Source organism: Syngnathus typhle, linkage group LG16 (assembly GCF_033458585.1).
Source record: "Syngnathus typhle isolate RoL2023-S1 ecotype Sweden linkage group LG16, RoL_Styp_1.0, whole genome shotgun sequence".
NCBI classification, from domain to species: domain Eukaryota; kingdom Metazoa; phylum Chordata; class Actinopteri; order Syngnathiformes; family Syngnathidae; genus Syngnathus; species Syngnathus typhle.
Window position 1 is genome coordinate 7,473,172 of NC_083753.1, and position 13,683 is coordinate 7,486,854.

The window sequence follows — 13,683 nt, forward strand, 5'->3', positions numbered from 1 at the left end:
TGAGCTGTTCCGCCTTTCGAATGTTCCTGTTTTGCCACAACGTTAGCATAAATGCTTCAGGCGCCAACTGTAACATGCGGAATGTTACGAGGTTTGTTTAGCGTCATTATCGTCCAGCCAAAGCCTGCAACACAAGACAAGTGTAAGTTAAATGTTTAATAGCGTGTGCACTGAGACGCCGTTAGTTACACAATACACAGCACAATACAAATCGAAAAACCCAAAGGCTGTACGAGTGCATGTTCCAGAAAACCATCATCGGTTTTATGCTCTTAAACATGATTCGTCAAGTCTTTGCGCGTTCTTTGAAAAGTAAAACCCATGCTCAAGTTGTGACCTTAAAAGACTTTGAGGTGGACAATAGCTTAGGTCGCGTCATACCCATGCTGGTAAATAATGAATCAAGGGCCAGGTGGAGGCTATAAAAGGAAAGCAAGTTGTCTCAAAGCAGAAGAAGAAGTGGTCAGAGGATGGAGGAGGCGGCGAAGAGACGGCCCCTGATATCTGCTAAAGTGAAAGGTCAGTGAAGAATGGAGATATGAGTGACACCACATGAATTTATCATAGTGTTTCAGTCTGCTAGCTTCATGCTAAAAATTTTGCAATGATTGTAGGCAAACAATATTTCGAACGTGTTCTTTATCCTCTGCGTAGAATGACTAATATCAATGCCGTACTGATGAGATGAACTTCTGCGTAACTTGTCAATGCACAAATTTTTCCCAACTTGCTGTTCTCTTTTGTGAGTCGTACACATGTGTGTGTGTTTTGATACTGATCATCATCCCAATCAGGACCAGGCCCAGGGCACTACGCTCTACCCCCGACAGTGGGCTACGTCAACCATGATGTCACCAAGCCCAGCAGCCCAGCTTACTCCTTCCGCACCCGCATGAGCAGCACCAGTGAGTTCCAAGAAGACGTACAAACCCACGTGTTGGTGTGTAATTGTGTAAATATGTCCAATTTCAATTGATAGTGATCTCTGTGGACTCCAGCCCTGGACCAAGATACCACGTCGGTGCTAATGTGACACGCTTTGGCCGAATGGACACGCCCTCTTATTCCATGGTAGGCCGAGGGAAGCGGATTACCAGCAAAGGTATGAAAATATCGGACAATAATATAAGTGCCTGATTAAGTTACGCTTTTTTTTTTTTTTGTCATAGGGGATCAGTTGCCGACTCCGGGACCAGGTGCCTACAGTCCGGAGAAGGCTCCGGGTCTCAACACTCAGCGTCGACCGCCAGCCTACACGATTGGAGCCCGCACGCGCTACCGCACTGTGGATGCAGTACCGGCACCCAACAGGTGGGGGCACTTTTTTATGATTTTATGAGGGAAATCAAACTTGAATTTAAAAGCTTGTTGTTGAACAGCTACACGCTCCCCAAGCTGTTGGGCAATCAGGTCCCCAATAAGCCATCCAGCGTCAGCTACAGCATGTCGGCCCGCCGGAAGGTGGGGGGCCCCTCCGTAGACCTGGCCCAGAGTCCCGGGCCCTGCAGATACAACTGCATCGATCCGGATGTTTACCTCCAACGCCAGCCCTCCTTCTCCATGCAGAGCCGGACCAAAAGGCCCACCTACCCCTCGGTCACACCGGGCCCGGGCGCCTACCGCCCGGAGCGTTCTGGGATGCACCTCCGCAAGGCACCCTCCTTCACCATGGGGGTCCGCCACTCAGAGTTTGTCATGCCGCTTGTGCTGGACTTTGTCCACTGACCAGTTAGTGTCTTAGTACAGCAAGTAAAAAAAATTGGGTTACCACTAGCTTGGTTGTTTAATCGCCTAACAAACAAATTGGACATTTTGGGATGTTGCACTGGCGCTATTTTGTATTGCATATGTTGAAGAAAAGCTTCCTTACAGGTTATAAAAGTGACAAGGGTCTCGCTGCTTGTACACACAACCAAATTGGGACTTATTATTTTGGTATATCAATAATAAAACACAAGTGTCACATGTGTCATTTATCTGTTTGTGTATTTTTTTTCTTGTTTGGATAAATAATACAAGTTTTTTGGTTTAAAACAAACCAAAGCAAAGTCTTCAACCCCTCATTTATTCTTTTATTTATTTTATTTTTGTTTCCAGTGTAAAAATGACAAGACTTTTTATGGTAGCTTTTCCCATTCAAAATTTGTTACTTTTCTTTTAAAAAAAAACTATTAAAAAAACTACTATTACTACTCCTGCGAGTATAACTTTTTTCTTGTTTGTTTTTGATAAAATATGAAAATTCAAAGTCCAATGATGGAAGTTCCGAGGGACCACCATTATCAAATCATCTGTTTGAGAGCGCCCTCTGGTGTCCATAAAGGCAAATGATGGGCGTCATAAGTGATTTCGATTGTCATCCGGAGAGGGAGGGCGCCGTGAGTGACAGTACCTTCCCAGTCTTTCCTCCAGGTGGTGGTGGTGGAAACAAGGCCGGGTGAAGCGAACTCTCCTCCCCTGAATCCTGACGTCAAGCCCTCCCCAAACACCACCGTCGCCCACCCACTCCCCAACCCGCCACAGCACGACAGGTACGCCGAGGGGGCGGAAGGAAGACAGGGCCGGCAGACGCGGCGCCACTTAAACATCAACTTGGTGGTTCTTTTAGGACGGCAAACATGACAGAGCAAGGCAAGAAGGTGATTCTGGTGGTTGTGGATGTTCTCTGCGTCTTCATCGGTGAGATTCTACCTTTTATTATGCAAGCGTAGACAATTAAACTAAATGAGATTGCTTCACTCAAGCACGTGCTTTGTGCATTTATCATCAGCAAAGATAGATGAAAATTTGTATTATGTCAATTTAAATTTTAAATTGGCAAACCTCATGATCTCACATGACTCGCATGACAAAAAAAAAAAAAGTTTCGGAATTAGTGGGTTAGCGTAGCCGTACTGAAAGTTCTCTATCTTGTTCAAACAGGCCACAGTTGGTGTGTGTTTCCCAACACATACACTTTAAAGAATGCTGCAGGCTTGCGCACACACACAAAGTACTGTAAAAATATTTAAGACTGTTAAATTAGAGCAGGTTAAAAAAAAAATACATGAATTAATGATGGTGATAAAATATATTGTTATTAGTCAGTTCTTGGATCCATTTCCTAAAACTGGTCAGTTGTTCGTATACATATATTAAGTAAAATAAAATCGTCAATTTTGCATGAAAAGTATTACAGGTATTTCTTTCTTTAACGTGAGCCTTGTGTTTGTGTTGTCTGCACGTTTTCCAATTCTTCAGGTCAGTATAAGAGACACAAACACTCAACCAGGTATGTGTGTGTATGTGTGTGTGTACGGCAAACAAAACGGCCTGTCGCGACTTGCTCGGGTCTCCTCGATGACACTCAGATTTGACAGAATTGCCGTCTTTCAGGTGTTGGTGGTGCCACATGGGAAGAGCCGTGCTCCTCAAAGTTGGAATGGAATTATTAGACATGATTCCTTTATTGGCTATATCAGTTCATGACCCCATCTACTGAGAATCTTCATGACCTTTAAGCCCCCCACCCTCCCTCCCACTAAGGATTACCGATTGGAAAGGAGAGTAAAAATAGCTGGTTGTTGCAAGTCTATCAGCACGTTTGGCTCGCCGGCGGTGCAAAGCTCGGGTTTCCAGAGATTTCAAATGCAACGGCTGATTTGTCCCTCTGGATAGTCACAAACAAAAAAAAATTCAATTGACGCCATTTTCTTTGCCCCACCTGCTGACTGACAGGCAGGAATGATAATAACAATTCTCAAATCTCTTCCTCCCCCCTTGCACACTTTCAACACTCAACTCGTCCTTTTTTTTTATTATCGAAAAACGTTTTTAAGACCTGTCGGGTTAAAATGAGCGAGTATAGTTTGTGTGCGTGTGATGTCATCTTTATGTGGTTATTTATACTTGTACATCGTGTTCGCTAAATATCTTAAATGATCATTAGAAACTGCCGACTGCCAAATTGTGTGTGTGTGTGTGTGTGAGACAGATGGAGCTGTTGGAATGTGCTGATTGTCCACATTGGAGCTAAACTCTCAATGTGTGTGTTTTATTTTGCTCCCTTCCCCTCAGCGGTCAAACATCCATCCTGTCACTTTGTGTTAGCTCTCCATCGTTGAGTGTCCACGATGAGCCCCTTTTTTTTTGCAGAATAGGGGCAAGACAAAGTTGAAATCGTTCTGGATGGACCGATACTAGTCACTGATACCACGTGGACTTTATTTTTGAGGACTTTTATGAAATAGCCCATCTGCCAAATATGTGTCGGAGTAAAAGTTGGAACTATTGACTTTTGCTGCCTCACATTCCCGTGTGAAAATGAAAGCGAGAAGCTGAAGATAAAGTGTGTTTGTGTGTGTGTGTGAAGTCCCATCATGCCTTTTCAGTTCACTCATGTTTCATGCGTCCGGTGTTTAGAGAGAATGTTATTTAAAAAAAAAAATCCTTGTGGGGTGCCGCTATCTCTCGTTTCGATATTCTCAAAGGTCGTTTTTTTTTTCTGAAGCGGGACCTGCTTCCTCTTTCACAGCAGGCCAAAAGACCTCAGCTTTACAAATGTAACTTTTTGACAGAAATTGTTAGCGATTGAACCTTCCGGTAAAAAATGGATAGTCATGCTGTTAAAATTTCACTTTAGTCCGATTTAATTATTAATGTAATATCTAAAGCTAATTGTTAGCTAGCATATAGAACACGCCGTAGCACTATAGGAAATTTGTGGTGGTCATTTTGCAACTTCAGCGACGTTGGCCGCTTACCTGCTCCCGTCCGTCCGTCTGTCCGTGCCACCATCGTCATCGTCCAGGCCCTGAAAAACAGGAACACTTTCCACTTCCTGCTGGTGCCGAGGGTCAAGAGGAAGTTGTACTTGTCTCTGATCCCAAATTCCATCTTGTTTATTTTTCCAGTGTGCAATCGTGGGGGGTTTTGGGAACGCTTGAAAGCATCCTTTCCCTTGTTGCTTTTCAAATCTCTACTCAGGGGAAACTCTCATCTTAAGCGCCTCTTAATTTAAAAGTTGACATGAATAAACCAAACAAAAGGAAAAAACTTAAAAATGTACAGGTAGCAATGGGGCGGGGGCACAGCCACCCCATAGTTCCGCCCCTGGTCCCATGCAATCTGCTTTAAGGGTTTAATAAAGTGTCGATGGATTTTTGCAAGAAAAGTTCAAACCAAATTTTAAGCGCAGTAATGTTTCTACTTAACGACTTCCCGCCACTGCCGTAATCTTTAGCTACGTCTCATCCAAAGAGGAGTTGACTTCCTCACAAAGCAGGCTGGGACAGACGGTGGTTTAGCGCGTCAGTGGCGTGTTTGTTTTGAAGGCAAGCCGTTGCACAACTGCGGCCGACCGTGCGGCCACGCTGGCAGCGGACTTGTGTCGCACAAGCACTCGCTTATCAAAATGTTATGCTAGCACCCTGCAAAGTAAACAGTGGCTGGGCGGCGCACGCTCGGCCAACCGAAATAATGGACGTGAGCTTTCATCTAAATCAGAAAATTGTTAGAGCTGTGTTTATAGTTTCTTTTTTTTTTTTTTTTGGTCTAGGTACCGTATTTTCCGGACTATAAGGCGCACCTAAAAACCTAAAGTTTTCTCAAAAGCTGACAGTGCGCCTTATAGTCCAGTGCGCCTTATATATGGACCAAGTTCTTAAATTTAAACTGGCCCGAAGCATTGTGTGATGAAATCAATCATAAGTGGCCCGCTGAAGACTATGAATCATGAATCAAAAAGACTATGGATCATTATTTTGTGATTATAAAGTAATTTGTTGCGTCTGAAGTTGAAAGAAAAAAGATAAAATGGAGAATGATTTGATTTGGATTAAAAATCTGACATGATGCGTTAATGGTGCGCCTTAAATAAGGACAAAATTTTAAAATGGGCCATTCATTGAAGGTGCGCCTTATAGTCCGGTGCGCCTTATAGTCCAGAAAATACGGTATTTGTTTTTTTTTTAATTTATGGGAAACTCCCCTATTGGCTGAAGCCATGCGTAATAGAAAAGTAGTAATTATTTTGAAGTCAAATCCTAAAATAATACTGAAGTGTTTTGGAATGATTTTTTCTGTTAAAACATTGATATAGGAAGTTATAAACCCCAGTCCCATCCTAGAACTCTATTCTTCGCACCAGGTCACCACGGTGCGTATTTGGTTGCGTTTTCTTTCGGTCCCACACTCTGGAGGAAGGAAGCAACGTGTTCACGGAGAGCGCTCTCTCCTTCTCGTACTTCATAAACCCGAGCCTAAGAAAACCATCCATTCTTTCCCGTTATTAGCTTTGGCAGCGGAATGACCAGTTGAGGAAAACAGGAAAAGTCATTTGAATTGTAGACTATTGTTCGGCATAGATTTAAGAGACAGCCGCTCTTTATTTCGACTTTCACTTGGAGTCTTTTTTGTCACAAAGCATGTTGCCCTTTGACCTTTTTTTTTTTCCCCTACTTGTTGACGGAGATTGTCGAGGGCCGCGGCAATACGCAGTCAAAGGTTGGACCAGGTCGCCATGCCAACGCTCCTGACGTTTCATTGAAGCGGCTGTTTTTTTTTTTTTTTACTGTGTGGTTTTAGCTGTTTCCTGATCGGCCGCGGGTTCAAATGATACCACTGGACAACCCGTGTCGTGACCCGTGGGCGCTTGGAAATGTCCCAGCTCAACAAGTTTATGATGTTGACGATAAACTCACTTTTGCACTATTTTTTATTTTCTTTCTTCAGCGTCCCTGCCCTCAGCCATCCTGACGCTGATGTTCAAACCGTACCAGAGAGGCATCTACTGCGATGACGAGAGCATCAACTACCCCTACAGGAGAGACACCATCTCCCATGGAGCCATGGCTGCCGTCACCATCACCAGCTCCATAGTCATCGTGAGTAAGAAGCCGGTCTTCGCAGCCTTGACGCTTAACAACACGGTTCCTCCGCTCAGATCACGACCGGCGAGGCCTACCTGGTGCACACCAAGCGCCTGCACTCCAACTCCCAGTTCAACCAATACCTGGCAGCGCTCTACAAAATCGTGGGCACCTTCCTGTTCGGGGCGGCTGTCAGCCAGTCGCTCACCGACCTGGCCAAGTTCACCATCGGAAGGCCCAGACCAAACTTCTTGTCCGTGTGCGCCCCCACCAGCTGCAACGGCTACCAGGTCCACCTCAACTGCACCGGGAGCTTGCGCAACGTCACAGAGTCCAGGTGAGTCACCAAGAAATGATTCCATAAATACAATAATGTCGATTTATTTTGATGTAAATGATTTGGAATCATTTTATATTCTTATTTAATAGCTCATTGCTGTTTCTCATTGCTCAGGTTGTCCTTCTACTCGGGGCACTCGTCGTTCGGCATGTACTGCATGCTCTTCCTCTCTGTGAGTTTACATCACAAACACAAACACACACACACACACATGCTGACCTTAAAACGGTGCTCCTTAGTTGTACGTGCAGGCCCGTATGCAAGGCAAGTGGACGCGTCTGGTGCGTCCCACCATCCAGTTTTTCCTGGTGGCCTTCTCCTTGTACGTGGGCTACACGCGCGTCTCCGACTTTAAGCATCACTGGAGCGACGTGCTGGTGGGACTCCTGCAGGGGGCGCTCATCGCGGTTCTCACGGTGAGTACAGCAGGACGTCAAATTGATTCTACTTTGTGTGTTAGCATTAACCTAGGAGCTAGTGCGCTATTGTAACATATTTTGATTTTATTCCTCATTCAGGTTAAATACGTCTCGGATTTCTTCAAGCAACGCGGCGAGCCGGCGTGCACGCGGACGGACGCCGCCGTCGACGACGAGCGACTTGAACACAAGCCCAGCCCGCAACGCCCCAACCACTACAACTACTCGCCACCCGTATGACACGCCAACACGCCACCCTCCTGTGCCATCATTTCATGTCCGCAACCACTAGCCGGAACTCTTCAACACATTTGTATAGCTAAACCTAGAAAGTGAAATGTACATGTGTTGTCTCTATGTGCAATGACGCTTTTGTTACGGTTTGTTTGGAAAATCGATGCTGTGACTTGACGGAAAAATGTTTTGTTTTTATCTAAAGTAAGACTGCTTCACCACTAAAATCTTTTACGAGCAGACCACTCGCTGCTTCAGCTAACACATTTTTATATACAGTATTGTTTTTTTTGCATCACTACTGTGTCTTATCTAATAAACCGTGCTGTTATTTTTAACAACGTTGTAGAGGTCATGTTCTACGAAGAACGCAGAAATTCGACTTCCTGGTCACATCTTTACGATTCGCCGATAATTGTTCTGTTAAATTCTTTCTTTCTTTCGGGTTTAGTTCCCCTTCAAAGAGCCATAGTGTTCCCGAGAAAGCACATGACAATTTGTCCTGCCTGCCTTTGTCTCTTTTCCAGGGCCAAACGTTTGCGTCAACAAAGTAACAAACAAAAAAAAGACTTCATTTGATGGTTCGGAGACAATTTGGATGGCGTTGAAAATGTTCCCTGAGGGCCTGGCAAATGGGAACGCTTTTGTGTGCACAAATCCAGTTCCTTCCTGCCTTTTGAACACGTGGAACCTTTTGTCATTGTTTCTTTCCTTCTTACGCGAGAGATTTTTAAAGTTGTTTTTCCATGACACCGATTCTTGTTTTTTTCTTGCGGTCTGGACTCTGGAGTGATGTCGTCCTCGTGTGCGGACCTGCTTCTGCTCATGCTTGTTATTCTTGAATGTCTCAACTGTGACTCACCGATTCCAAAAGCTTTTTTGTTTTTTCTTTTTGCCGAAATTGTTAAGGTACACATAAATTCTTTCTCCCCATTCATTACATTTCTATGGCAAAACACAAAAGTTTTTTTTTTTCCTGGAAATTTCTTGCCATGTTAGATGGAATTCAACACAAAGCTGCCACCATAAAAATGAACTTCTGATGTTCTAGCAAGCTTTGCTCTTCAAAATTAGAAAGTTGCTTCAAAAATGAACACATGAATACACAGAAAATACGTGCTCTAAGTGGATGGATGGATGGATGGATGGATGGATGGATGGATGGATGGATGGATGATTCTCCAAGTGTGGTCCAGCCAAGTCCCACTAGTGATACGTCAGCGCCCTCTAGTGGTAGCATTATTATTCATTCCACCGAGTTCTAGGCACAACGTGCTCCACTGCAAAAATACTGGCTGCCCTTGGCTGCTCAGAAAAAAATCAAACGTCAGTTCCATATATCCATTACATTAGTACAGAATAAAAATTAAAAATTAACAGTATTTTTATATAAAAAAAAAAAGACTCCGCCCAACTAGGAACTGTACTTCCTAGTGCATACTGTTAGGGTGTGTCTTAACCGAGGCAGCAGCCAATCATTGTCCAATAGAGCGGCTGGACAGCCAATCATATTGCAGGAGAGCACGTACGCCGAGAAGGCAAGTGGGGTTTCGTAATAACGCCCCGTTGTTCGCCATTTTGAGGTAGTCGTGCGGATCCAAGTCAGAAGAAAGAAGTAGGAGAGTCCTTTGAACCATTTCAACTTAACCACAGACGTTTTTAGGCCAAGCCGAGGTAAGACCCGACACAAAACACTTTTAACATCCACATCAGCTCATTAGTTGTCCAATATGTCGGTGGAAATTTGATCCAAATTGTTTTACTTCATGTACTTAACGCTTGTTAGCTTGCTGTGGCTAACCGACATCGTGGCAAGCTAAAAAAAGAAAGCTCCAACATTTCATAAACTAATCGATCCGTTGTGCTTATTTTCTACACTTTTTAGTGCAGTAATCGTTTTAAAGCAGAACATAAACTGTGAATTTTCCTTTTTTGTTCTAACTGCAATTCAAGCCGTCGTTTGCGCTAAAACGTCGCGACGTCGTCGTAGTTATGGATTAACCCAGGCCTCGCATGCATTCTGTTTTGTTGGACTTTGATTCTATCAGCAAAATCAACTTTAAAGTCGCGAGAGAAATAAATGAGAACTATAGGTGATAGAGTGAGGCATAACATTATATATGAGTTTGAATGATATCGATTCCATTTTTGTTTAGCTATTTATGGCCCCTGACGATTGTCTGTAGTGAATGCCCTCCAGTTTGCTTGAACATAATTTACAAAAAAAAGTCGGTTAGTGATTATTGCGCCTCAGCAAAGTATTGACTTATCTCGTAGTGAGGTAATTTAAATGTGACAGTTGCAGAACTGGTCGAATCACGATTGAGGCGGCCCTGAACTAGTCCTGACGCCACTTTGCCGTTTTTAAACGGCGTCTCTTGCCCTTAAACGTCGACTTGAATAGTAAAGATGACTCAATAATATTGTTTTGAAGAGGAGACTGGATAGTAGAAAAGCTTATGTGATTGAGTCATCAATGAAGTTAAAAAAAAAAAAATCTCATTCATTATTTTGTGACTTATTCTCATCTTAACAGATCATGAGCGGCAGTCGGGTCTTCATCGGCCGCCTGAGCCCACACGCCAGAGAGAGGGACGTGGAGAAGTTCTTCAAGGGCTTCGGACGGATCCGCGAAATCAACTTGAAGAATGGATTTGGTTTTGTGGTCAGTCGGATCGCCCAGCTTTGATTTGCATGAGAATGTCTAATCAATATTTGGGGGTCGAAAAGAGTGACTCATGGAAGTGTGTTTCTTAGGAGTTTGATGATCATAGGGATGCAGATGATGCCGTGTACGAACTCAACGGCAAAGAACTGTGTAGTGAGAGGTGAGTTTGATGTCCAAAGTACACGTGTGTATTTGTTTTATTTGCCGCTCACGTGGACTTTCCCTTCCCGCTCGTTGTATTGCAGGGTCACCATAGAGCACGCTCGCTCCAGGAGAGGAAGGGGGGTTGTCAGTGGTGGCAGCAGCAGCTCCAGCTCCAGAATGGGAGGCTTTAGTGGTTATCGGCAATCGCGCAGTAGTGGCTCCAGGTACGTCGGGGGCTTCCTGCAATGATTTGCTTGTAACTGTGCACATTTTCTGTTAAGCACATTTTTTCCCGCGTGTGTCCATGCAGGTATGGACCTCCAGTGCGCACAGATCACCGGTTGATAGTGGAGAACCTGTCGTCACGCATCAGCTGGCAGGTAAGACCAGTCTTGGCCTTTGTGTACATTCAAAAGTCTCCATTGCTAAGCACTCCTAGCTTTTATATGAGATAGTTTTTTCCAAATTGATGCAGCATATTAGCAATGGGGGCGAGTCAATACGAGTCCCCTTAGCGAATTGGCTAACAAATACACTTTTGTTTTTCTCCCAGAGAGAGCGAGCATAAAAGCAGAAAATAAATGCTGTTAATTGGCTAGTGTGAAAAAACAGCCTTTTATGGTTGTCTAGTGTCAATACAAATAAAAAAAAATCGGCCAACGCACGACCCTCCCCGGAGGGCTCGCAAGTGTGTGGCGTCCTCTCTCCTGGTTGTGTTCTGAATGGTGTCCATTTGGTGCCTCTCCTTACACGCAGTTGCCGCCGGTCTAAAGTCTTGGCTGGGCCCCGGTAGCGGGCGAAAGTGGTCTAGCGCAGGATACGGTAGCCTTAGGAGGTCCGTAAGCCGGTCTGGAGGTTCTGTGGGCTGGCATCCCCGACTGCTGTAACGTCCTCTCAAATCTGCGGGAGGGCCACAAGCCACCCTCTTTGGGGTGTTTTTCTGTTGCTGTGACGGGGTGTTGAGTGCCCCTCTCCTCCCACTGCTACTACTCGCTCTCTGGTGGTTCCGTACTTGTGGAGGCCTGGAGGTCGAGGTCGTTTCTCGAGGGCTTAACACTGCATTGGTTCCCATTTGCTATTTGGACACGTGGCGCTATGCTAATGTCTTCCTGGTAATGGCCACGGTAAGTAGCATTACAACTCATGTGATTTTGTGTTCATTTATTAGATTTTTTTTTTCCCTTGCGGGTTACCAGTGACGAAAGTCTGTACTGTTGACGCCTAAAGCGTCGTCAGGGTTGGGCAAACATTTGTGAATACTTTGCCCACCCCTGCACACTGTAGAAATACTTTTCCACACTTTGCTCGGCCAAAACATAGAAATACCAAACTGCGGCGTCACTCGGTCGTCTGTGAGTAAGGCTAATGTGTAATAATCATTTTTAATCGTCCTTTTGCCAATTAGGCTATAATTTTTAATAGTGGCTATAAAACCACCCCCCCCCTTTTTTTTTTTTTTTTAAATAAATCCACAACATCTAACATGACAGTCTGCACACTAGACTAGCAAGTGAGTGTGTGTGTTGCCATTGTTCCTGTGTGCTCGTGTCTCTCCCCTGCAGGTGTCAACAAAGCCTCAGGTTCCCAAGGGGGCCGCCGTGCGCCACTCTTGTTCTAACTCGTGCTCTTGCGCAGGACCTCAAAGACCTGATGAGAAAAGCCGGAGAGGTGACCTTTGTTGACGCACACAGACCCAACAAAAACGAAGGGTGAGCTTTCCGGAGCCGGCTCGGCCTTTCTTTCCTCCCTCCTTTTATCAAACGCACGATGACTCATCTCTCTCTGGGGGCGGGGCCACAGGGTTGTTGAGTTTGCATCCCGCAGCGATATGAAGAACGCCATCTCCAAGCTGGACGGCACAGAGCTGAACGGACGCAAGATCAAAATCTTTGAGGACAGTCGCAAGTGAGTCCGTGAAAATCACAGAATGCAGTTTTTCTTTCTTTATTCCCACATATGCAATAGAATATCTGATACAAATATTTTGCTACTTTAAGCAAAGTAATTCAGGTTCTCAATGTAGTACTTTGAGCAAAGGGTAGGATGGAGAATCTTATTTATTTCTGAATATTTCTTCCCCTCCAGCCACAGCCGGAGCCGTTCTCGCTCCCGCTCCCGTAGCCGCAGCTACTCGCGCAGCCGCTCCAGGAGTCGCAACCGCTCCAGGAGCCGCAGCCGCTCACGCACGCCCAGCCGCACTCCAGAAAAGAAGACGTCGGGCGGCGGCCCCAAAGCCGGGGACCGCTCCCCCTCCCGTTCCAAGTCCCGGTCCAAATCCCGTTCCAAGTCACGGTCCAAGTCTCGCTCAAAGTCCCGTTCTCGCTCGCCCCGGTCCCGCTCCCGTTCGCCGCCCCCGGCCCAGAACAACCAGTCGCGGTCCCGCTCCAGGTCCCGTTCGCGGTCCCGCTCGGCCTCCGCCGAGAGCAAACACTGAGAGGCCAAACGTTGTGTACATGATTGTCCTTGTGAAATTCTGTGAAGGTTTGGCTCCTTTATCCTTATTTTTGTCATTTTTAGTTTGGATGTGCTTCCACAAGAAATCCCTATTTTTTTTTGTTTTATTTTTTGTTTCTAATGTGCTTGAATTAAGCCGTATCCGGTAATGTTTGCACCAGGGCCTGAGTGAGCGTATTTATTTCGGTGCAGGCGCCATCCTTTGAGATGAGGCTGTTGCCTTCACTGCTGTCACCTTCCAACAAGAAGAATTTCGTTGCACCGTCAGTATGTAAATGCACGGAAATTTTAATCAGCCATTTGGCTCATTCGAAATAAAGCTCACTCACTTTCTTGTGACGGCAAAACAAGCGACTTAAACTGATTTGTTATGTGATTGCGTCACATCTGTCGTCTGATTAATAAACTTTTCACAAACACCTTTAGTTACGTGACTGTTTTATCATTGCAAATAAGTGATATCATACTCTTTCTTTCTGGTTAAGCAGATTTAAAAAGCTAAAATATGACTATTTTGGGATGATTCCTCGAGCTAAGCTGCTTTCATCAATTCATGTTAATCCTTAAAGCCCACGC

The 13,683-nt window shown here is 45.0% G+C and overlaps 3 protein-coding genes across 3 annotated transcripts; all 3 read left to right on the plus strand.

Annotated features, from left to right (window-relative positions):
* Positions 1-459: 459 nt before the first annotated feature.
* LOC133168861 (protein CIMAP1D-like) lies at positions 460-2,054 on the plus strand. Its single transcript, XM_061300527.1, has 5 exons — positions 460-519; positions 795-905; positions 980-1,102; positions 1,170-1,311; positions 1,380-2,054. Exons 1-5 carry the CDS (start codon positions 471-473, stop codon positions 1,723-1,725), a joined length of 771 nt encoding a protein of 256 aa, XP_061156511.1. The 5' UTR covers positions 460-470; the 3' UTR covers positions 1,726-2,054.
* Positions 2,055-2,498: 444 nt separating this feature from the next.
* On the plus strand, positions 2,499-8,182 carry LOC133168838 (phospholipid phosphatase 2-like). The gene is made up of 6 exons (XM_061300501.1): positions 2,499-2,679; positions 6,712-6,863; positions 6,923-7,185; positions 7,303-7,360; positions 7,428-7,604; positions 7,707-8,182. Exons 1-6 carry the CDS (start codon positions 2,619-2,621, stop codon positions 7,845-7,847), a joined length of 852 nt encoding a protein of 283 aa, XP_061156485.1. The 5' UTR covers positions 2,499-2,618; the 3' UTR covers positions 7,848-8,182.
* Positions 8,183-9,366: 1,184 nt separating this feature from the next.
* Positions 9,367-13,532, plus strand: srsf5a (serine and arginine rich splicing factor 5a). The gene is made up of 8 exons (XM_061300488.1): positions 9,367-9,515; positions 10,378-10,506; positions 10,599-10,669; positions 10,755-10,877; positions 10,964-11,033; positions 12,289-12,362; positions 12,454-12,558; positions 12,739-13,532. The coding sequence occupies exons 2-8, from the start codon at positions 10,381-10,383 to the stop codon at positions 13,085-13,087; spliced, it is 918 nt and encodes a 305-aa protein (XP_061156472.1). The 5' UTR covers positions 9,367-9,515; positions 10,378-10,380; the 3' UTR covers positions 13,088-13,532.
* The last annotated feature ends 151 nt before the right edge of the window (positions 13,533-13,683 follow it).